This window comes from Asterias rubens, chromosome 22 (genome assembly GCF_902459465.1).
Source record: "Asterias rubens chromosome 22, eAstRub1.3, whole genome shotgun sequence".
NCBI classification, from domain to species: domain Eukaryota; kingdom Metazoa; phylum Echinodermata; class Asteroidea; order Forcipulatida; family Asteriidae; genus Asterias; species Asterias rubens.
In genome coordinates, this window is record NC_047083.1 from 10,073,372 (window position 1) to 10,095,044 (window position 21,673).

Sequence of the window (21,673 nt, forward strand, 5' to 3'; positions counted from 1 at the left end):
TTATTTATAATGCATCATTCTGGTGATAACAAATGCTAAATACTTTCTTTATGGTCTGAAATATGTTCTAAATGGCACTATATTAGTTTGTAATTATTGAGTGTTAGTAATTATAATAACTACCTAGAGTACAGTTCACAAAATAAAAAAAGGCAGAATATTATGATGTACTTCGTTTAAAAAGTAGAACAAAACGTAAATAAAATGATTAATAAATAAATAAGGTAACTTATTATAAAATATTTTTTATATTGCGTCATTTACAATGTACACTTTAGGTTTTGTGTGTACATGTTAAAAGCTTATTAATTATTGAGATTAGTTTATTAAACACAAATTGTTATTATTTGAAATAGGGGAATATCAGTAGTCATGCATCCTACGATTTATACACCAATTAATTTTGAATAATAACAAAATTGTCACTATTACAGAAAATGTGCAATTGCAGCTAAATCTTGACTTAAGATCTTTAGAATAATCACTGTATTACTTGTAAATACTAAGAAATATACTCCAGAGATTTTGGTAGAAATATTTACATGTTTTGTAATAACACTGCTCGTAAGAATGTAATAATATCATTTTTAACGCGAATGTAAAAGGTGTGTTGTGTGACGAAACGCTCGTGTAAATGCAAACACACCCAATTATAGCACTGGAAACCTACTACGTCAATGCGTATTATACAATGACATCATTGGGCATGTTAGACCAATGCCTGTCTCTTGCAGATATCGGCAGGGGACCAGTCTAAGCTATCATTGGCTGAGAGTTGTGCGCTGCGCGTTATAGACGTGAAATGACGTGAAATTTAAGACCTCAGCTGAGGTCTAGAAATCAACTGATCTGAAAGCACACAACTTGTGCGACAATGGTGGTTTTTTCTTCAATTATTCTCTCGCAACTTCAACGACCAATATTGAGTTCAATTTTTTTCAGGTTTGTTGTTTTGGGCATAAATGTGTTCAGTGCCTTTATGGAGGTCTCCATTGCGCCTTTAAGCACTACTTTCTGCTTAAGCATCTTTGGAAATTGTGCCCTGGGCCCATTTTCAAAGAGCTGCTAAGTACAAAAAATTGCTTAGCATGAAATTTCTTCCTTGATAAAAACAAGATTACCAACCAGATTTCCATTCGAATGCTTGTTACTGGTATTCAGCTATTGTTTGCTTATCCTGAAAATCACGTGGAAATTAATGGTTGGAATCCTGTTTTTAACAAGGAAAAAATTTCATGCTAAGCCAATTTTTGTGGTTAGCAGCTCTATGAAATTGGGCTCTGGTAATATTTTGATCAGACAAAGCTTCTACACGAACGCCATGTCCTTTCTCTTACAAAGAATCTATTTCCAAGTACTACAAATAAAAAGCGGTAAACGTAGGCGTGAAGGAAGGACAGCAAACACACACAATGTCAACCAACATGCAGCTGCTATGGTGTCCGTTTCCAAGTAACCAGTGACGTCACACATCCACTTCCGTCATAGAGGGTAGAAGGGATCGTCTACGGGGAGGTGGACGCAACGCCCCTGCGACTAATGATCGACTGCGCCCTGTCAAACAATAAAATATCATTAATATCTTAGGAGACAACAAACTGTGGTGAAGAGCCTCTTGACAACAAAATCAATAATTTTTCACCAGAACAACGAACAAGGTCTTATTTTTTTATAAAGAAACAAGTTACCACATGTTGTATACATTTATTTTGTACTATCTTTGTGATGACTTTCCTTTGTCACTGTAAATATAAAGGCACTGGACACTCACAAAATAGTTGTTAGTATAAAACTGACTTGGTTTTTATTACGAGCGGAGAGCTGTTGATACGAGGGACGTTGTAATAATGACCAATTGAACCCAAACTTTCACAGGTTTGTTATTTTATGAATATGTTGAGATACACCTTAACGAGAAGACTGGTCTTTGGAAATTACAAAGGTTTCCAGTTCCTTTAAGGGAGGTTTATACATGCCTTTTCAACACAGGAACATTCAGGGCAAAAAAGGGTCACATTTCAGAACAAAATTCAGTATTCGTAGCGTGTTACGGACGAGCACCGGACTCAAACTCTGGTGTTTCTGATCAGCAGAGTGTGGGTTCGAGTCCCGGTCTTGGCATGGTGCGTTGTGGCTAAGTGGTTTGGCACACTGGACTCAAGCTCTGGTGTTTCTGATCAGCAGAGTGTGGGTTCGAGTCCCAGTCTTGTCATTGTGTGTTGTGGCTGTGAGTGGTTTAGCACACTGGACTCAAGCTCTGGTGTTTCTGATCAGCAGAGTGTGGGTTCAAGTCCCGGTCTTGGCATGGTGTTGTGGCTAAGTGGTTAGCACACTGGACTCAAGCTGTGGTGTTTCTGATCAGCAGAGTTGAGTCCCGGTCGTGAAACTTGTGTCATATACGCCCCCCCCCCCCCATCACACCGAACTCGTTCTCACTATGTTCTGAATAAGTGTAGTCTTGATGCAAGACGTTGTTATTCAAACTATCACTCAACTATCGCGGCAAGGAGGGAGCGAGCGGGGGATCGCGATAGTTGAGTGATAGTGTGAACAACAACGTCTTGCACCAAGACTACATTTTTAGAACGTTACTATAGTGATGACAAGTTCGGTGTGATTGGGTTATAAGCAAGACACTTTTATATCAAGTTGGTAAGTTAGTGCTCAAGGGGGTAACCCTGTTTCAGCTCCAGGAGTAGGTGGCAATGGGCACTGGAAAGAAATTATAGTTTGTAGCCCACACCTTGAAGTTGCCGTCAGGCCTTGTGTGTCTGACGTCTTTTACAAACAAGTATTCTCACCATTTTGCCTGTTTGCGGCACCATTTGGCGCAAAGCTTTCCCTCCTTCCAACCCCTGCATGTCCAGTTGGCATAAGACTCGCCCTCTTTCCAATTCTCCGCTGTTGTGACGGAGATAACTTCCCTAGTCCTCCTTGACTCGGGGATAAAGGAGACCGAGACCTCGTCGGGCTCTCCATCACTTCGTCGGTAAAGTATACCGAGATCTGCGTCTTTTCACCCACGGCTGAAGACGGCATTCTCACGCTACCATTTGACGTAACGGCTCCGGAAACTGTAATGATTTAAACAAAATTAAGATACCCATTACGAAGCTGGACACTATTATTGGTAATTCATATTGTCAAAGACCAATATTCCCACTTGGGGTATCACAACATTGTGCATAAAGTAACATAACTGGTACGTAGTTTTGGAGAAAGAGGTAATTTCTCACTCAAATAATAAAAGACTTCAGCAGAAGTGTATTGTTAGGCATCTGAAAGAACACAAATTTGTTCAGCAAAAAATTTAATAGTCTTTATCCCCGATGCAAATTTAACATCTATTATATAAAGAGTGTTTTTCTTTCACCATTTTCTTGCAAATTTGATGACCAATTGAGTCCAAATGTTCACAAATTATTGTTGTTATTATGCATATTATGTTAAGATACACCAAGTGAGAATACTTGTCTTTGACAATTACCAATAGTGTCTCGTGCCTTTAATTTCGAGGCTGCAGTTTGTACTAACTGTTCAATGAGTTACAAACGAGACGCCATTAATTTTAAGTTACTATTTTACGGTAACGTTTTCATCACCTGTGCTCAGCGACGGAGGCTCGTGGGGCCCCCAGCGCAAACACACCGTACAGCTGTTTAAAAGACGCGGTAATACCGCAAACAACTTATTCACGCACACTGCGAATGTACGAACAACGAACTGCCTAAAAACAAGCAACACGGCTGGCTGTGTTTGACAACGAAACATTACACAAAAAGAGAGCGCTAATTAAACCTTAGGTCAACAATGTTGAAAGTGGTGATTAATTTTATAGGTGTGTCAGATGTATCAACAGTGAGAAAGGTTTTCTTCTTTTGTTTATATGTGAATGCGCACCATTGTTAATCCATTGCCAAGTTCAGCGTTTTATGGCGGTGATAAATTTAATTAAAGGAACTGGACACGTTTGGTAATAGACCTGTATCATGCTGCCACCATCTTAGTCATGTTCCCTGTATCCAACATTAGTTATAAATGCTTATACTAATAATTGTACAAAAAAGAACCAGACTAACTCTCCTTCCAGCCTCAGTACGGTTAAATTGGTTTGAATGTGAGACAATCAAGATGGCCGCACATTGACAAAGGTCAATTGTTGTGAAAGACCAGTATTCTCACTTGGTGTATTCCAACATTTGCATAATTAGTAACAAATCTGTGAAAATAGGCTCATATTGGTCATCGAAATTGCAAGAGAATAATGGAAGAAAAAACACCCTTGTTGCAAAAATATAAGTGCTTTCAGATCCATATTAAAATACTTCAGCTGAAGTCTTTCATTTTTTGAGTGAGAAATTACCTCTTTACCTACAAAAATATGCTACTTCAGAGGGGAGTCGTTTCTCACAATGTTTTATACTATCAACAGCTCTCCATTGCTCGTTTTGTAGGCTTTTGTACTATACAAGTATGTTGTGTAATTATCAATAGTGCCTTTAAAGGACATAGACAAAGGTAATTTTTGTCTTCTACCAAGGCAGTTTCGCGGTAGCACTCTTCGAGTAGATATCTTTTTGAGTTGTGTTGGTTTGGAGCAGAAGTGGTGGCTGGTTACTCAGCGTTTCGATCAGTATTCTCTGATAGTCTTCAGGAGGATGTTTTTGCCGACCACCGGTTCTTTTCGAAACCACTACACTCAAAAGAGATTTATACTTGGGTGCACCGCGGTGCGCCGGTGCAAGGTGCTACAAAAAAAACTTCGCAACTTCCGACGACCGATTGAGCTCAAATTTTACCAGGTTTGTTATGCATTGGTACTTTAAGTGAGAATACTGGTTTTTGACAATAAGAGACTTTCGGGACGCTTGGTAGCAGCAGACTTACCAGGTAAAATGTATTGTTCTCGGTAATGTGCGCATGCGTAGAGCTAGGTAAACAATGCAATTTTACCTGGTACGTTTGCTGCCACCTAGCGCCTCAAAGTATCCCATTAGCAAAATGTGTCCAGTACCTTTAAAGTATTTCATTATACCTGTCCTTTAATGCTTGTTTTTTATATAGATACCCAGCATTGGTAATTGAGGTATAGCTACAAATCCATACTTCCAATACAGAATGCTAAGATATCCTTATTACCTCACACACAAGCCACCCCGGTTTTAGGAAATGCATGCATTGGTGTTCAGTGTAGCGTACACCTAGGAAGAGGCACCCCGACCGCACCGTGCAGCTCAGAGAGACCGGGCAGGTGGTGTGGTTTCCGCCCCCGGGCTTCACTGCTCGATGCGCTGCAATGACAACGAACCCGGAGTTCGGCCTTCAAAGACTCGGGGACAATTTCATGATTGTTTTTTATGTTGGAATAATATTATTTCAAAATTTTAGCTTGACCTTAGAATAACGATTATATGAATCATAGGTTCTTTCGCTATTCGAAATAAGCCATTTTCAGATATGGTGGAAACGATATCATTGTACTGTTTAGTTTGGGTATTAAATCTGTCCGTATACCTATGTAGACAGTGCATTCCTGATGGTCGCCATGAACCTGTACCTGTACACTATTGGTAATAAGTCAAAATAATTGTTAGCATAAAAACTTACTTGGAAACGAGAAATGGAGAGCTGTTGATTGTATAAAACATTGTGAGAAACGGCTCCCGATGAAGCAATGTAGTTTTTGAGAAAGAAGTAATTTCTCGGTAAACTCAAACACCTGAAATCACACATATTCGTGTGACAAGGGTGTTTTTAATTGCATAGTTATCTCGCAACTTCGACGACCAATTGAGTTCAAATTTCCACAGGTTTGTTATTTTGTGCATATTATGTTGAGAAACACCATGAGAGACTATTGGTTTTTGACAATAATACCAAAGGTGTCCATTGTCTTTAAAATAATATGATGACAACTTTAAATACCAATAGAATAAAATTGTTTTGTGGAAAAGACAATCAAGATCGAAAATAAACGATTTTATTTTCTTCAAAAAAGACAGCCGTTCATAATATGCCAATATTAAAAGTTTCATTTGTTTCGTTATAGTTTTGTTTTTATTCATTTGTTTGTTTGTCTGTTTAATTGTTTATTAATTCAATAATTAATTTATTTATCCATTAACCCACTGATTTTAATTCTTTCCCTACCTCTTTTTGTAATCAAAAGGAAAGTCAACACAGACAACAACATCCCACCAAATATTTAATTATTAGGGGTTTTCACAAGTAACAAAACCATTTGGGGGAAAAATTCATAAATTATTTTCCTGATACCATCAATATATGACACTGCTCTAGAATTACAAAGGTCGTGGGTTCGAATCCCACCCGAGTAAATATGCCTGTCGTTTTTTTTCTTCACAAAACTCGGGAAAGTACTGAGTATACAGTGCTAACACACATCGGTGTAAAGGGGAAACAAAATGAATACCCGTCAATCTCCTAAAGATGCCTAGAGCAAGCTAGTCAAAACGTTGAGACCAATTCAAGAACTGACTCTGCGGACGTGCAGTTAATTACGATCCTTTAAGCTTAATAAAGCAGTAGTCACAGCCAATTTTCTATACCTTCCACCCAGGTAGTAGTTAAAGTGCAGGACAGTACTTTTCAGAACTGAGAAGTCTCCCGAACAATTGGATAAATCTACTCCGCGGTAGTAGAATATAATAGCAAGACATTCTCTAAAGAACAAACTCTACCTGGCAAGTAAACTTGATACACACTTGGTGTTACCGCAAACCAAATATATAATGATACCTCACCATGCAATGCCTCAAATATTATCTTAAAACAAAAATTGAAACACAGAATAGCTATCGACCCCAACACCCAAGTATTTTATCACCAAGTCGTGTTTTTATCCTCAGCCAGTTCATAACGAGTCCCAACCCCAATCCATCTTAAGACCCCACCGTCTAATTTTTCTTGTTTATTCCCTACAGCGTCACCATGACATCGATAGGTCAACAGCAAACCTCCCCCTGTTGTTTCCTGGGGCTACTGATCAATGAATGTAATAGCCTGATGTCTTTGAACCGCGAAATAATGTGTTGACTATCTTGGGAGTGACATAAGGTTTAAGGCCACTGCATACGGTTTAACACTTTGACTTCTGCTCAGACAGAATTTATATCTACTTTTGATACGAGAAAGGCTTGTATTGTTTAAAGCTGTGCATGGCGTGAGGAATCAAAATAAACTACAGCTTATTAATTTTGGTTTTTACCCATACACCGGTGTGTGTTAGCACTGTATACTCAGTACTTTCCCGAGTCCTGTGGAAAAAATATCACAGGCTTGTTACTCGGGTGGGATTCGAACCCACGAACCTTTGCAATTCTAAAGCAGTGTCTTACCATGGACTACCGAGGTTGCCTGGTAGCTAGAAGCAGTTCGAATCCTATGTTTTCTGAAAACAACCTGTGGTTGACAACTCATCGTTTCGATCAGTATGCTCTGATCGTCTTCAGGAGAATGCTTGACTCTGCTGCTTTGTATACAAATAAAACATAATGTCTAATGGAGACAATCAGAGTATGCTGATCGAAACGTCGGGAAGTTTTCAGCACAAGGAAAACATTTTTTGAAATATTACGAGTTGTCAAATTTTCAACTTGTCTAGATGGTTACAAAACTTAAGTGTTTTTGTGAACTATAGTGCACGATTCGGAAAGAGGTTGAATGTATAAACACATTTCGGGGACTTGTCGCTTGGTGGCAGCAGACGGGTAAATCCATTGTTCTGGCGCTCAAATCTACGTAACCAAATACCTTTTCGCAAATTCACCCCATTCAACAGTTAGCGAGTTGCACAATGTGTGTTTGCGACAAGGTCTAAGTTTACCCAGTAGGTCTGCTGCCACCTAGCGCTCAAAAGTCTCCCATTCATTATTAAGTCAAGTTCTTTGTGTGCTTTTGTACAATCTTTAAAGTATGAGGCCCTTTTCGAATCCACGGCTTCGGCTCCAGATTCGGCTCGAGATTCGGCTCAGACTAGCTTGGCCCTGCGGTTGTCGTACGCGCTCATAGCTTCAGATGAGGGGACGGAGCCTGAAGCCGAACCCAAAGCCGAAGCCGTGGTTTCGGAAAGGGCCTGAGATAACGATCTAAAAACTTACTGGTTCTTAAAGCACTGTCTTCACTCCTGATGCTGTTCGTATCATATTCATTAGTGGATTGAGTTGAGTATCCACTGATGCTAGAAGACGCCATTTGGTTTCCCTGCGTCTTCAAGACGTCAGCTGCTCCTACCAGAGCCCTCTTCCGCTTCTTCGGTAGCTTCTGACTCGCTTGTGCATGAGTGTAATACAGAGAGAAGTTATTGACGATGACCGGGATTGGTAGGGCCAGGGTCAGGACTCCAATCACTGCCGTCATTCCGGCAATAATCCTCCCGAGCCACGAGCGAGGAACAACGTCCCCGTACCCCACCGTGGTGATAGTCACAATCGCCCAGTAGAATCCAATCGGAATGTCCGTAAAGTCACTCTCTGCCTCACAAGTGCTATTCGAAGGATATAGAGTCCACTTCTCCGCGTAGTAAATAAGACTTGATGAGATCAGTACAGTCAGAGTCACAAATACTATCATCAACATTAGTTCCTTGGCGCTTGCTTTGACCGTATGTACCAAAATCTTCAATCCGGATATGTGACGAGCGAGTTTGAAAATCCTGAAAATCCGAACGATCCGTAGGAAATTAAAGAAGTCGTTCACAACGCCGTCTAAAAGCACCCTGCTGATCCGGCTACCCAGATCCGCATAGAAAGGTATGACAGCTAGGATGTCTATGATGTTCTCTGCAGAGATCAGGAACCGGAGTCTACTTGGGCAGAAGATGAGCCGGACTATAAGTTCTAGAGTAAAGAAGGTAACACAAACACCTTCGATGACGAACAGGAACTCGGCTGTTTCGACGGGTTTGCCCGGTTTGCTGATTTGGAAAACTTCCATAGTTTCCAGGCAAAATGTTGTAATTGAAAGAACGACGAATATGAGAGAGATTGCTGCAAAAAGCTGTGCAGAAAAATGCAAATAATAGAGAACAAAATTATTATTTCAACAACAGATTTATAACAATATAATACAAACTATTATTGGTTATTGTGTAGGACTTATAAGCAAAACATTTAAAGGGACGTTACAGAATTTGTTAGAAACAAAAATCATAAAAAAATCAGATTTACATAAAACTTACACGGTCTAATGATGATTATAGTTGAAAACATCCCTTGAAGTAGTTCTGTCTGAAATGTCATATTTGATGAAAATTAAATAATCTAACTTCGCATTTGAAGTTTATCGCCCAGTGAGCGTTTTATTATTTTATTATTTTGGCAATGCACAAATTTTAATCGGTTTTCACTATTGAGCCAGATGACCAATCGATCTCGAACTTTTACAGGTTCGTCAATTTATGTATGGTGGATTACATAAAGTGTCTACATGGGTAGCAACTGATGTGTTAGCATTCTGTAATGTTCCTTTAAACAAACATTTCAAAAACATGAAGTCTGGTTTACACTATAATCAACCTCTCCCCATTACTCGTTACCAAGTAAGGTTTTATGCTAATAATTATTTTGAGTAATTACCAATAGTGTCCACTGACTTTAAGACGAAGGATGATGATGTATAAAGCTTTATCACGCTGTCACCATCTTGGTCATGTTCCCTGTTCCAATAACAGTATAAATGAATGCTAACATTCATTGCGCATGGCACCAGACTATTATTTCGTCCAGCCTCAGTTTGGTTACAATGAGTTGGAATGGAGTCAAATCAAGATGGCCACACCGTGATAAAGGTCTATTGAAGTTCATATCTCTTGGTTTTTTTTGTTATTTTCCTCGTCGGGGTGTCATGGCAGGTGTTTTTAAATCTCGCGTCTGATTCCTCTTGAATAAGTTCATCGAATCATAACGCCAAAAGGTATACTACTAACGTGGATCATAGATTATTTACTCATAATGTCAAACCTAGCCGATCAGACCATTGGGCGACACTGCTATTTTGTCTGACACGCGCAATATTTTAAATGTATTTAAGGCAATGGACAATATAAATAATTACTAAAAATAATTATTAGCATAAAATCTTGGTAACGAGTAATGGGGAGATGTTGATAGTTTAAAACATAGTGAGAAACGGCTCCCTCTGAAGTAACGTAGTGTTCGATAAAGAAGTTATTTTCCACGAATTTGAGTTCGAGACCTCAGAACTAGATTTTGAAGTCTGGAAATCAAGCATCTGAAACCGCACAACTTCGTGTGACAAGGTTTTTTTCCCTTCATAGTTATCTCGCAACTTCGACGACCAATTTGAATCAATTGGTCATCTAGAGAATAATGAAAAACCACAATTGTTGCTTTACTTTGTGTCCTATTAAATGCACAATAAAAAGCTTCAGCTGATGTTTTTTTATTATTTTGAGTGAGAAATTACGTCTTTTTCCAAATTTGTTTTACTTCAGACTCTCAGAGAGAGCCGTTTCTTACAATGTTTTATACTTTCAATAGCTCTCCATTGCTCGTAACCAAACAGTTCAGTTATTACCAATAACCAGTGACCAGTGACAAACATGTTTCAGACAAGTCCGTTTAAAAACATTACAACTCTGCATTGAGTTTTTTCTTTTCATAAACGGAACCTAGCCACTTGCCAAAATGAATCAGTATGGGCTATATTCCATTAAAATAAATCATGGATAGACTACAGATTCAAGGGGACTTAGTTTATTTTCTAAAAATTATTGTATTTTGCTTATAATTAATTGATTATTGCTTTCTGATCTTGATGAAAAAGCACCTTATAAAAATTAATGTTAATTGCTGTTTTTTTTTTTTTTTTCGCGCACCGCTTGAGGATAACCAAGAGGGAAATTTGTGTATTGAAGCAAGCGTCAAGCAACAAGTTTGTGTAGATACCGGGGATATAGGAGACGTCATTTATGTGAAAATAACAGATTGAAGTAGGCCCTACATTTCTATAATTTTCAAACATTAATCTTTAAAACATGTGGCATTTAAAATGGTTTGTTTGAACGCATAATTTCCGGTCGGTTGTTTATACAGAAAGTAATGCTGCTCTACATGTCACAGTTTCCCAGCTCTGCAAATAAACCAAAATGTGTGAAAAATTTGGTTATTTTCAAAATATATTTGCTGGGAGAAAACAGGATGATGTTCTGAAAACCTTCACAGCTGGTCTCATATGCACTGTTAAAAAAAAAGTAAACAGGTGCCATGGAATTATTGGCAAAACTTCAAACGTGTGAGATTACTTCAAAAGATGGCGAAACTGCGGGTTGAACAACAATAATAAAGGCACTGGAAACTTTTGGTTATATCTCAAAAAAATGCTTAGCATGCTTAACAACTTGGTAACGAGCAATATACAGTGCTAACGCACATCGGTGTATGGGTAAAAACCCAAAATTAATATTCTTTATCCCCGATGCAAACTTAACATCTATTATAATATGAGAGCTGTTGATAGTGTAAACAATGTGACATACGGCTCCCTTTGAAGTGACGTAGTTTAAAGGCAGTGAACACTATTGGTAATTACTCAAAATAATTATTGGCATAAAACCTTTCTTGGTGACGAGTAATGGGAAGAGGTTGATGGTATAAAACATTGTGAGAAACGGCTCCCTCTGAAGTGCCATAGTTTTCGAGAAAGAAGTAATTTTCCAGATTTAGAACTTGAGGTCTCGAAATCAACCATCAAACCCACACAACTTCGTGTGACAAGGGTTATTTTTCTTTCATTATTATCTCGCAACGTCGACGACAGATTGAGCTCAAATTTTAACATGTTTGTTATTTTATGCATTTGTTGAGATACACGAACTGTGAAGGCTAGTCTTTGACAATTACCAATAGTGTCCACTGTTTTTAAAAATAAAAGTAAGTAATCAGGTTGGCTTCGTGGTTTCTTTCCCTCCCGGTTCGAATTCCACCTCAGCCTTGCACTCGATTTTTGGTTTTCAGCGTGCACCCCACCCCCCCTCCCCACCCCTAATAGTGTGAGTGATTCTTCTTATTTTGGTTTCCTCCCACATCAATCAAACTGAACACTTCTTAAAAAGTCGTGTGCATAACAGTACCCGCTGCTGAAATATAGGATTCGAACTGCCTCTAGCTACCGGGCAATCTTCGTGGTCTAGTTGGTAAGACACAGCTCTAGAATTGCAAAGGTCATGGGTTCCAATCCCACCCGAGTAACATGCCTGTGACATTGTTCACAGAACTCGGGAAAGTACTAAGTATACAGCGCGAACGCACATCGGTGTGCATGGATAAAACCAAAATTCATATACTTCGTTATTGCTGTTTTTTTACCCCACGTCTAAGCACTGTATAATACTTTCCCGAGTCATGTGACACAGTGCTAAACACACATAGATGTATGGTAAAAACCAAAACATCTATGCCTTATACCCGATGCAAATTCAACACATATCATACGAACACTTCTTCTGGTTTTCTATATCACGTTATTGGCGCTAATTCCGCCGTTGAGTGTGAAATAAATAAACAGATTAAAAGGAAACAATGAAAAGGACTTATTGTCGCTATAACAAAATCCGACATTTGTTGCTGATTGTAAAAACATCGTAACAAAGAAGTTGTTTTCCCAAAAACTAATCGAGGGGAAAATAATATGTCATAACAGGAGTATAATCCACCTGTCTTGATTGTTTTTTAATTAAATATTATTTTGTAAACATAATAAAACCTCTTTTTTTTAACCAGATGTAATTTCGTCCCATATGTTAATCCGGGCGACGATTTGATTAATTAAAAGGAGGGGGGCTGTATTGTCTCTTAAAGGCACTGGACACCTTTGGTAATAAATTGTCAAATACCAGTATTTTCATTAGGTGTATCCCAACATGCGTTAAATAACAAATCGTTGAAAATTTGGACTCAACTGGTAAATGAAGTTGCAAGAAAATAATACAAATTAGTGTGCTTTCTGATACATAATTGTTGGATTATTTGATTATTATTACCAACAAACATTTCTGGTCCTTTAAATATTAAAACTAAAAACCATTGTATGTAAAGGGATTCGCCGTTACAAATAAATTAAATACCAACTAACATTTTCAGTTCTTTTAATATGTTGAAACTAGAACCAGTTTTACATTAAATTGATGTAAACACAGTAGTAGGTGACACTTATATTGATGCACGTAAAAGAATTCGCCGCAAAAATAGAAACAGTTTTACATTAAATTGATGTAAACACTATACATTGAAGTTAGAGACACTCAATTATGCACGTAAAGGGATTCGCCGTTACAAATAAAGTATCAACTAATACTTTTTATTTCTTTTAATTTCAAGGGACTAGAACCAGTTTTACATGATGTAAACACTACTCTATTGAAGTTAGAGACACTTAATTATTCATGTAAATGGAATACACCGTAAAAAAAATAGCCGGTACTAGCGCGTGGGAACGAAACAGCCGCGCCGGCTGAACTGTTTGAACAACGGCGTCTAGATGGTCTTTCTCTCCGCTGCGTTCGACATTTCATCGTCATCGAAACCCGAAGTCCGATACATCAAACTGCTCATATATTTTTGTCCAGGGTCGAATAAATTTGCTGTAATTCTGTGTTTCTTTTCTTTCTTCCTTTCTAGTGCAATCTTTATGATTTTTGTATACTTGTATGCGCTTTTGATGTTGTTACCTTTGTATGTACTGATAAATTCTCATATTGAATTATTTGCCAAAAAGAGTATGGAGGAAATCCAGGAAAAAAATATATATATATGTTTTTTGGGGGGTGTGTGTATGTATGTTTGTTTGTTTTGTTTGTTTGTTTGTTTGTTTGTTTGTTTTGTGTTTGTTTATTTGTATATATATATATATATTTTATATATATTTTTTTTTTGGGGGGTGTGTGTATGTATGTTTGTTTGTTTTGTGTGTTTGTTTGTTTGTTTGTTTATTTAGATGATCTTCCCACCAAGGGAACTCGGCCAACTCCCACAATGGGATTTAAATGCGAAGCTTGCAACAACCAATCTCTCTCATACAAATATGGGTTTAACCTCTATGATTATGAATTACACAAATCAAACAAATTGTGATTCAGTACCTAGACGGTAATACCTATTCCAGTGATTGTGAAATCAGCGATTAGCTTGGTAGGATTCGAACCCACCACATGAAAGTATTCGATTCTATACTTGCTGCTGTCAAACAATCCTACACGACGCGGAATACTCAACAGACTTTGAGCCACCCTTGTTACACACTTTTTGTGTGCTATCGGAGAGAAATTACCTCTTTCTTAAAGAGTACATTACTTCAGAGGGAGCCGTTTCGCACAATGTTTATACTATCAACAGCTCCCTATTGCTTGTTAGTACCAAGTAAGTTTGCTTGCTAACAAAATATTTTGAGTAATAACCAATAGTGTCCAGTGCCTTTAAGATATATGGACTGACTTATATGAAATCTATAATGACATGATTGTTGCACTGTTTTAAACTCAAGACATATATCTGAGTCCATCCATAACTGAAATAGTTTCAAAGATATTGAAAGTTCACACTGATAACTATTAATATCAGACAGTCAGGAATTTATGAAGAAGTTCAGTTCATGATCGTTCCATTGAAGATATACAGATGTATAAATTCATTTAGTTATTCAGAGGGAAGTTTGTTCACTCTTGTCCCGTCTTAATAAAAACATGCTAAGTACATCAAACGAATGCTTAGAAGAAATAGGTATCCAGCGAGAAGTACATTAAGTTTACATTGTTGTGACTGGTGCCCCACTAAATCTTTGCTAAGCAGAGAAATTTGTCAAGTAGTATTTTCTTAAATCAGCGAGAAGTACATAAAGTTTACATTATTATGACTGGTGTCCCACTAAATCTTTGCTTAGCAGAGAAATTTGTCAAGCAGTATTTTCTTAAATCAGCGAGAAGTACATTAAGTTTACATTGTTATGATTGGTGCCCCACTTAATATTTGCTTAGCAGAAAAATTTGTCAAGCAGTATTTTCTGAAATCAGTCACTGTGGCGTTCAACAATGACACACGTCCACACACTATTAGTATTACAAAGCAATACATTTCAGCAGGTTTTTCCCCCAGCTTTTCGATGTTTTTTTATGTCTTGATGTACTTTTTAGACTAATTTTTGTTAATTTTTCAAGGTCTTGTATTATAGTGATGTCTTGTTATTTGTTTTGTTTTTAAACGGGAAATGGAATTTCCTGTTTTCACACAATGATGGAGAAGAACAAATGAATGAGTGAATGAAATGAAGGGAAGAAATAAAAGATTAAAACAGAGCAGAAGAAGTGTGGTCTTTTTGGGTAAGCTAAGCCCAGTAAACAAGTATTTATTTGTCGCGGCATGTAACAAGAAAACATCGCGTTATGTGATTCAGTAGAAGACAAAGGCAAACAGTTAATCAATTATATCGAATCTTTTTCAATTTCCGTTTTCCGGCCAATAATTTATTATTTCAAGACCGGTGGCAATTGAGTAAGGATTATACAATGTAATGGGGTTGATGAAAGACTACGTTATCTATCTATAATACGTGTTGGAACAATAACTCATTATAATGTGCGGGAACTTTCTGTGACGTAGGCGAAGGCCTGTGCAATTTGTTTATTATAATATGGAAATTGTTAAGGAAAGGAAAAACAATACAAAAATGATTAAGTAAACAAACTATAGTAAATGCACTGGACATTACAATTATAAGCATACAAACTTACTTTGTAACGAGCAATGGAGAGCTGTTTGATAGTACTAAAAACATTGTCATAAACGGCTCCCTCTGAAGTTACGTATGTTTTTTTTTAGAAAAAAGGTAATTTTCACCCAAATAACAAAAGACGTGGAGTCTGAAAGCATAAAACAAGGCTGTGGTTTTTCCGTTCATTATTCTCTTGCTACTTCGACGACCAATTGAGCACAAATTTTCACAGGTTGGTTATTTTATGCAATTATTGGGATACACCAAGTGAGAAGACTAGTCTCTGACGATTACCAATAGTGTCCAGTGGCTTTAAATTTAAAACGCCAAACAATATAGTTAAGTGATATGATTGTTCGACTCGTCTTACCTTAGCAGCTCGAGATGAATACGGTTCTTCCATCAGCGTCCAGATTCTTGGTTGCCACCTTCCATACCAACTCGTTCTTGTCCTTTCATAAACCTCCTCAATACCAAATATCTTAGCAACATCCTCGTCGTCTTCACTGTCAGTATTCTCTAAGTTTGGTCCATTTAGCTTCGCTAAGGTCTCTTGGGCGTCTCGGTGCTGGGTGTGGTAAGACCAACAACATGCTTCAATCTGCTTCTCATCAATCCCCCAGAACTGAAGTTCTTCTTCGAACACCGGGCCGCAGACGTCTCTCGGGGCATGAAGCTTCCCGATGCGGTAGTAGTTCAAGACGGCATCGAACATCCGAGGATGCCGGTCGAAGTAAAACTCGCCTTTAACTTGGTCATAATCAGTACTGTTTGTTGAGGTTGACTGGGCGAGCCAAGCTAATCTTGTATCTGGGATGTTCCGGAGAGTAGATTTATAAGTCTCATGGCGGACTCCACCAACGTTTATTCTGATTTTGTTGTCTTGTTTGGTCTGAGCGGCACGGAGGGACTGTAGATGTGCGCTGGCTGATCGTTCAACCCCATCCGCCTCCCCGTCTATTTCTTCCTTTACCCTGTCCATAGAAACACTCATTCTTGGTAGCATGGTTCTTTGTGTACACCAGTAGTTTCACCAGATCTGTTTATTTGATGAACATTTTCCTCATCATCGGCAAAAAACAGCATATGGTTATATCATTATACTCGCACACGCAATCATTAGCACTCCAGCATCCTGAGGCAACCAGTACTCAGACTAAAACCAACATTCCATAGAATACTTCAAACATGATAACAGGAAACATAACCTACAAAAAAAAAATGAAACCAAAATAGAGAGATAACTGCAGCTGTACCGAGATATGTCTACTAATAATCAATGCATGTTTTCAATGCTGTATTGCTAGGCGTTTCGATAGCAACACTTTGTCAACAGAAAACAATACTTCAGCTCACCACACCAGATGTCCATCTGCATCCACATCTTCTGCTAAGTTTCCCAAAGGCCTGTTATTTTTTTTAGATCCATTTCAAATCCACTCTCTCGCAACAAAATTATTTACAAAATCGCACTGACCTTAAAAATGATTTCAAACATTCAATGTCTTGAAAACTCGGTGAATTTTTATTTCCGATGTAGCGCTGAAATTCAATTTGATTTCTCTCCTACCAGCCAGTCGTTCCTCCAAACACACAGAAAATATGTCGTCATGAAAATGAGTAAGCGTAAAACATGTTGGACCAAAAAGGGAGTGAGACGCATGCGCAGTGTAAATTCACCTGTCTTAAGTCCAGGTGTTTTGCATTGATTCTGCCTTAGACCTAAGGACAGGCAATCAATTGTGATGCAAATTAGTCTAAGAGTAATTACAACTGGCTTTTTGGTTTCTCTCTATGTGCAACATAGTCTATTAGTCTACAAAATGAAATTATGTATTTTTAATTAGAAGTTCGCACAGGGCACGTTTATGTAGGTGGGTGGAAATGGGGGAAGGACCTAAAATGAGAAAGGAAATTCTATCAGAATCGATGAGCAAAAAGATGATTCCTTGGAAGTTTCTTGTCAAAATCAATTGATTTGTTGTTTATGGTAAAATATAATTTTCAGAAATGCATACGACATGTACAGAGATAAGACGCTACGTAATGCGAAGCGTCTTATCTCTGTAGTGGGCCCAATTGCACAGCTCTGCTTACCGTAAGCAAGGAATCGGCGCTTACGGAAGCACAATTCTGTGCTTGCGGCAAGTGTATTTCACGGGAATAGAAGGGATTGTTGTCTTGTGCGCGTGCGTACTCCACGTTACTAGTCATTCTACACTTACACAGCTTGAGCAGAAATTCAGCGTTTACGGGGCCCAATTTAATAGAGCTCCTTAAGCAGCAAACAATGCATAGAGATTTTCACTAAGCAACAATAAGCAGGATACCAGTCTTAAGTTGAACATGTGGAATTCTATTTTAACTGGTAACCCTATTCTAGTAAGCGAGTCGTTAATCTGCTTAGCAACTTTATGTGCTTAAGCAGCTCTATGAAATTGGGCACTGGTAAGCGGCGAATGGGGATCGTAAGCGCAGTAAACTGGGCACTGGTAGTATGCATTTCTGAACTGGTCTGTTTACGGTGATATACATCTTATGGTGCGTGTGTGACGTCATCATTCGGATCTGGTAAAACCATTTATAGCAATTTAAAGACAGTGGACACTATTGGTAATTGTCAAAGATTAGCCTCCACAGTTGGTGTATCTCAATGTATGCATAAAATAACAATCCTGTGAAAATTTGAGCTCAATCGGTCTTCGATGAAAGAAAATACAACCTTGTGACACGAAGTTGTGCACTTTTAGATGCTTGATTTCGAGACCTAAAATTCTAAATCAAAGGTCTCGAAATCAAATTCGTGGAAAATTGCTTCTTTCTCGAAAACTACATCACTTCAGAGGGAGCCGTTTCTCACAATTGTTTATACTATAAACAGCTCTCTCCATTACTCGTCACCAAGAAAGGTTTTATGCTAATAATTAGTTTGAGTAGTTACCAATAATGTCCGTGCCTTTAATGTCCAACTCAAATCGGTCAAAAGGTACAGCTTGAGTCTGGTACTACGATTGTCATAAAAGCAAATGTTTGAGCGTGAGAATTAGTTCCAATTAGCCATGACTTGTGTGTCTGTATCTCTCGTTATAGAAAATATCAAGGAGGAATTGCTGTAATAGAGTGGTGAGGTTGCTTATTTTATGCACAGATTAAAGGTACTCGAAACTAATTACGCAAAATAATTATCAGCATAAAGCCTTACTTGGTAACGAGTAATGGGGGAGAGGTTGATGTACAAAACAATATGGTGTTTAATTACCTTTGACATCATAGATCTATGTGAATTTCCACGAGGCTTTGACAAGTAGCTGGATAGATGTAGATGTAGATGAAGTCAAAGTCAAAGTCAGCACAAACAATTCTGTGTAGTCTCTTTCCTTTAATCACATTCTTGATCTTGAAACATCTCCAGATCAATGAAGCTATCCACTGGTTTGGCCTGGACGCTCTGCCCTGACTGGTGGTGTTCCCACCCCGCTGGATACGCCTGCTGAAGGGTCCGTCCCCTCGGCTTTCTCAGTCTTTTGTCACTGTCAAGTTCGTCAAAGTTTGGGCCGTGTATTTCCACTTAAGCCCGGGATCATACTTCCTGCGAATGCGAATGCGATACGAATGTTGACGTCAAAAATTCGCAACGAATAATTCGCAGCGGTTCAACTTTGCTCAGCTCACTCAGCTTAATGGTCGGCCAATGTTGAAGCTTTCACACCAACATCAGTTCGCAAACAGCCAAATGTTCGACAATGAATAAAGAACATTGGCCAGTATTTCCTAAAGTTCCGATTATCGTAGAAGAATATTATCACTCAGAGCTATCACTTCAGCCATTCGCAAACTCACCATAAGAGATGAGTTTTCAAACAAGCTTCTTGTATATCAACATAGTCCAAACTGTGAAGACATTTCGCTATTAAACTCCATGGAAATCACAAACTAACCAGAACATCGACAACGAGGTGCACAAATTTTGCTTTTCCAGCGTTGACAGTTGTGTCTGGTGACATTCCATGTACATTCCGTGGGCTCTTTGGCTCTTTGCAAATTAGACAACTATTATCTTCCCCTGGCCGGTAGCAAGGCACATACAAAAGCTCTAAAATCTCACTCTCTGAGTTCCAGTAAGTTGTCGAAATGAAAGTGTAAATGTACGTAGAAACGGTAAGAATTATGTTCGTTTTTGAAGTGGAAATGCAAAGCAGTATATTCAGAACGCGAGGTCCAAATCCAGTAAAGAATCGGGCAGCCATGCATACACGCCACCATTGTTGCTCCTTTACGTCTTTTGAACCACGCGCCCGCGTAACGACCTAATTTGCATAACAATGAAATTGGGCCCTGGGTTTTGCTCAATGGGATCTTCCAATGTTTAAACATTACCCTCTGTTCAGCTATAACTCGCTCAGTTTAATAATGATAATAATAATAATTTTATTTTGTAAATAACAATATAGGTTGTATTAAAGACACTTTGCACTGTAAGTAAGTGTCAAAGACCAGTCTTCTTACTTGGTGTATCTCAACACATGCATAAAATAAAAAAAACCTGTTAATATTTGGCTTAATTGGTCGTCGAAGTTGCAAGGCAATAATGAACGAAAGAACACCCTTGTCACACGAAGTTGTGAGCTTTCAGTTGCTTGATGTGGAGACCTCAAATTTCAACTCTGAGGTCTCTAAATCAAATTCGTGGAAAATTACTTCTTTCTAGAAAACTACGTTACTTCAGAGGGAGTTATTTCTCACAATGTTTCATACTATCAACAGCTCCCCATTACTCGTTAATACCAAACAAGGTTTTAAGCTAATAGTTTGGGTTGTAAGTTTACAATTGTTTAACACCATTACATATTCAACCAGGCAGAGTAGGACTCCGATCTTTTTTTATAAACTTCTTTTGTGTATTCCTTCTGGCTCAAAATCTCTCGAAGATCGATCCTTTTCTATAGCTGGTCCCAAACAGAAATAGCTGGAACTCCATCCCCATCAATATCAGGAATGCTCCTGTTATATTGCCATTTTCAAGAAACGTCTTTAAAAAGTTTTGTTCTCGTATTTTTCGAGAGCAATTTTATTTTAAAGCTTTGATCTTTTTGTAAAGGCGCTATACAAATACATTTGTTTTATTATTCAAAATGAGCAAGGAATGTGATGAGCACACACATAGAGAAGATCTCCAAATGGCCATTGGATGAAAATGACCACGTGGGTTATGAGTGTGTTGCAACGTCGTCTGATAGCGCCCTCTGTTGGGTCAACTCCCTTCGGTCCATGTTAATTTACTATGGGGGCATGGCATACAAAGGGAGCTGTATGACCTAATAGTAAAACTGTCATAAGTATGTAATAAAAAGAAATAGACAATAATAAATAATACTGGATAAAGACCAGACATATGATTACCCGATTGTTTTTCTCATAAAAGTGAAAGCAAAATATTAATTGTGAAGGGGAGAGGTGTATCGTTTCTCATAACCAATAGAACACAATATCATCTGTGTATGTGTTTTTATATATGGCGCTGGACACTTTGGTAATTGTCAAAGACCAGTATTTTCAACATATGCATAAAACAATAAACCTGTGAAAAATTGGGCTCAAATGGTTGTCGAAGTTGCGAGGGAATATAGAAAGAAAAAACAAAGGGAACATGACCAAGATGGTGGCAGTATGACAACAAAAATAAGCAACGTCCCCGGTTTTGTTTTAAACTGTGAAAACACAATCGCGCACTTTCACGTTCAAATTCGTGAGTAGTTTGCCTAATTTCGGCAGTGCGCTCACCCTAACTTTCACGTTCACATACGTGAGTAGTTTGCCTAATTTCGGCAGTGCGCTCACCCTAACTTTCACGTTCACATACGTGAGTAGTTTGCCTAATTTCGGCAGTGCGCTCACCCTAACTTTCACGTTCACATACGTGAGTAGTTTG

General features: G+C 38.3%; 1 protein-coding gene across 1 annotated transcript; it reads right to left on the bottom strand.

Moving 5' to 3' along the window:
• Positions 1 to 1,261: 1,261 nt before the first annotated feature.
• Positions 1,262 to 19,858, bottom strand: LOC117305359 (potassium voltage-gated channel subfamily C member 1-like). Its single transcript, XM_033790229.1, has 5 exons — positions 19,004 to 19,858; positions 16,115 to 16,952; positions 8,121 to 9,018; positions 2,802 to 3,074; positions 1,262 to 1,554 (listed from the first exon to the last, which is right to left on the bottom strand). The coding sequence occupies exons 2-5, from the start codon at positions 16,748 to 16,750 to the stop codon at positions 1,466 to 1,468; spliced, it is 1,896 nt and encodes a 631-aa protein (XP_033646120.1). The 5' UTR covers positions 16,751 to 16,952; positions 19,004 to 19,858; the 3' UTR covers positions 1,262 to 1,465.
• Positions 19,859 to 21,673: the final 1,815 nt, after the last annotated feature.

Coding starts and splice junctions, on each gene's coding strand:
- LOC117305359 (XM_033790229.1), bottom strand. CDS start 16,750: ATGCTACCAAGAATGAGTGTTTCTATGGACAGGGTAAAGGAAGAAATA. Junction 3,075..8,120: donor AGACAGTGCTTTAAGAACCA/GTAAGTTTTTAG, acceptor AAATCATTACAG/TTTCCGGAGCCGTTACGTCA. Junction 1,555..2,801: donor TGCCGCAAACAGGCAAAATG/GTGAGAATACTT, acceptor ATTGTTTGACAG/GGCGCAGTCGATCATTAGTC.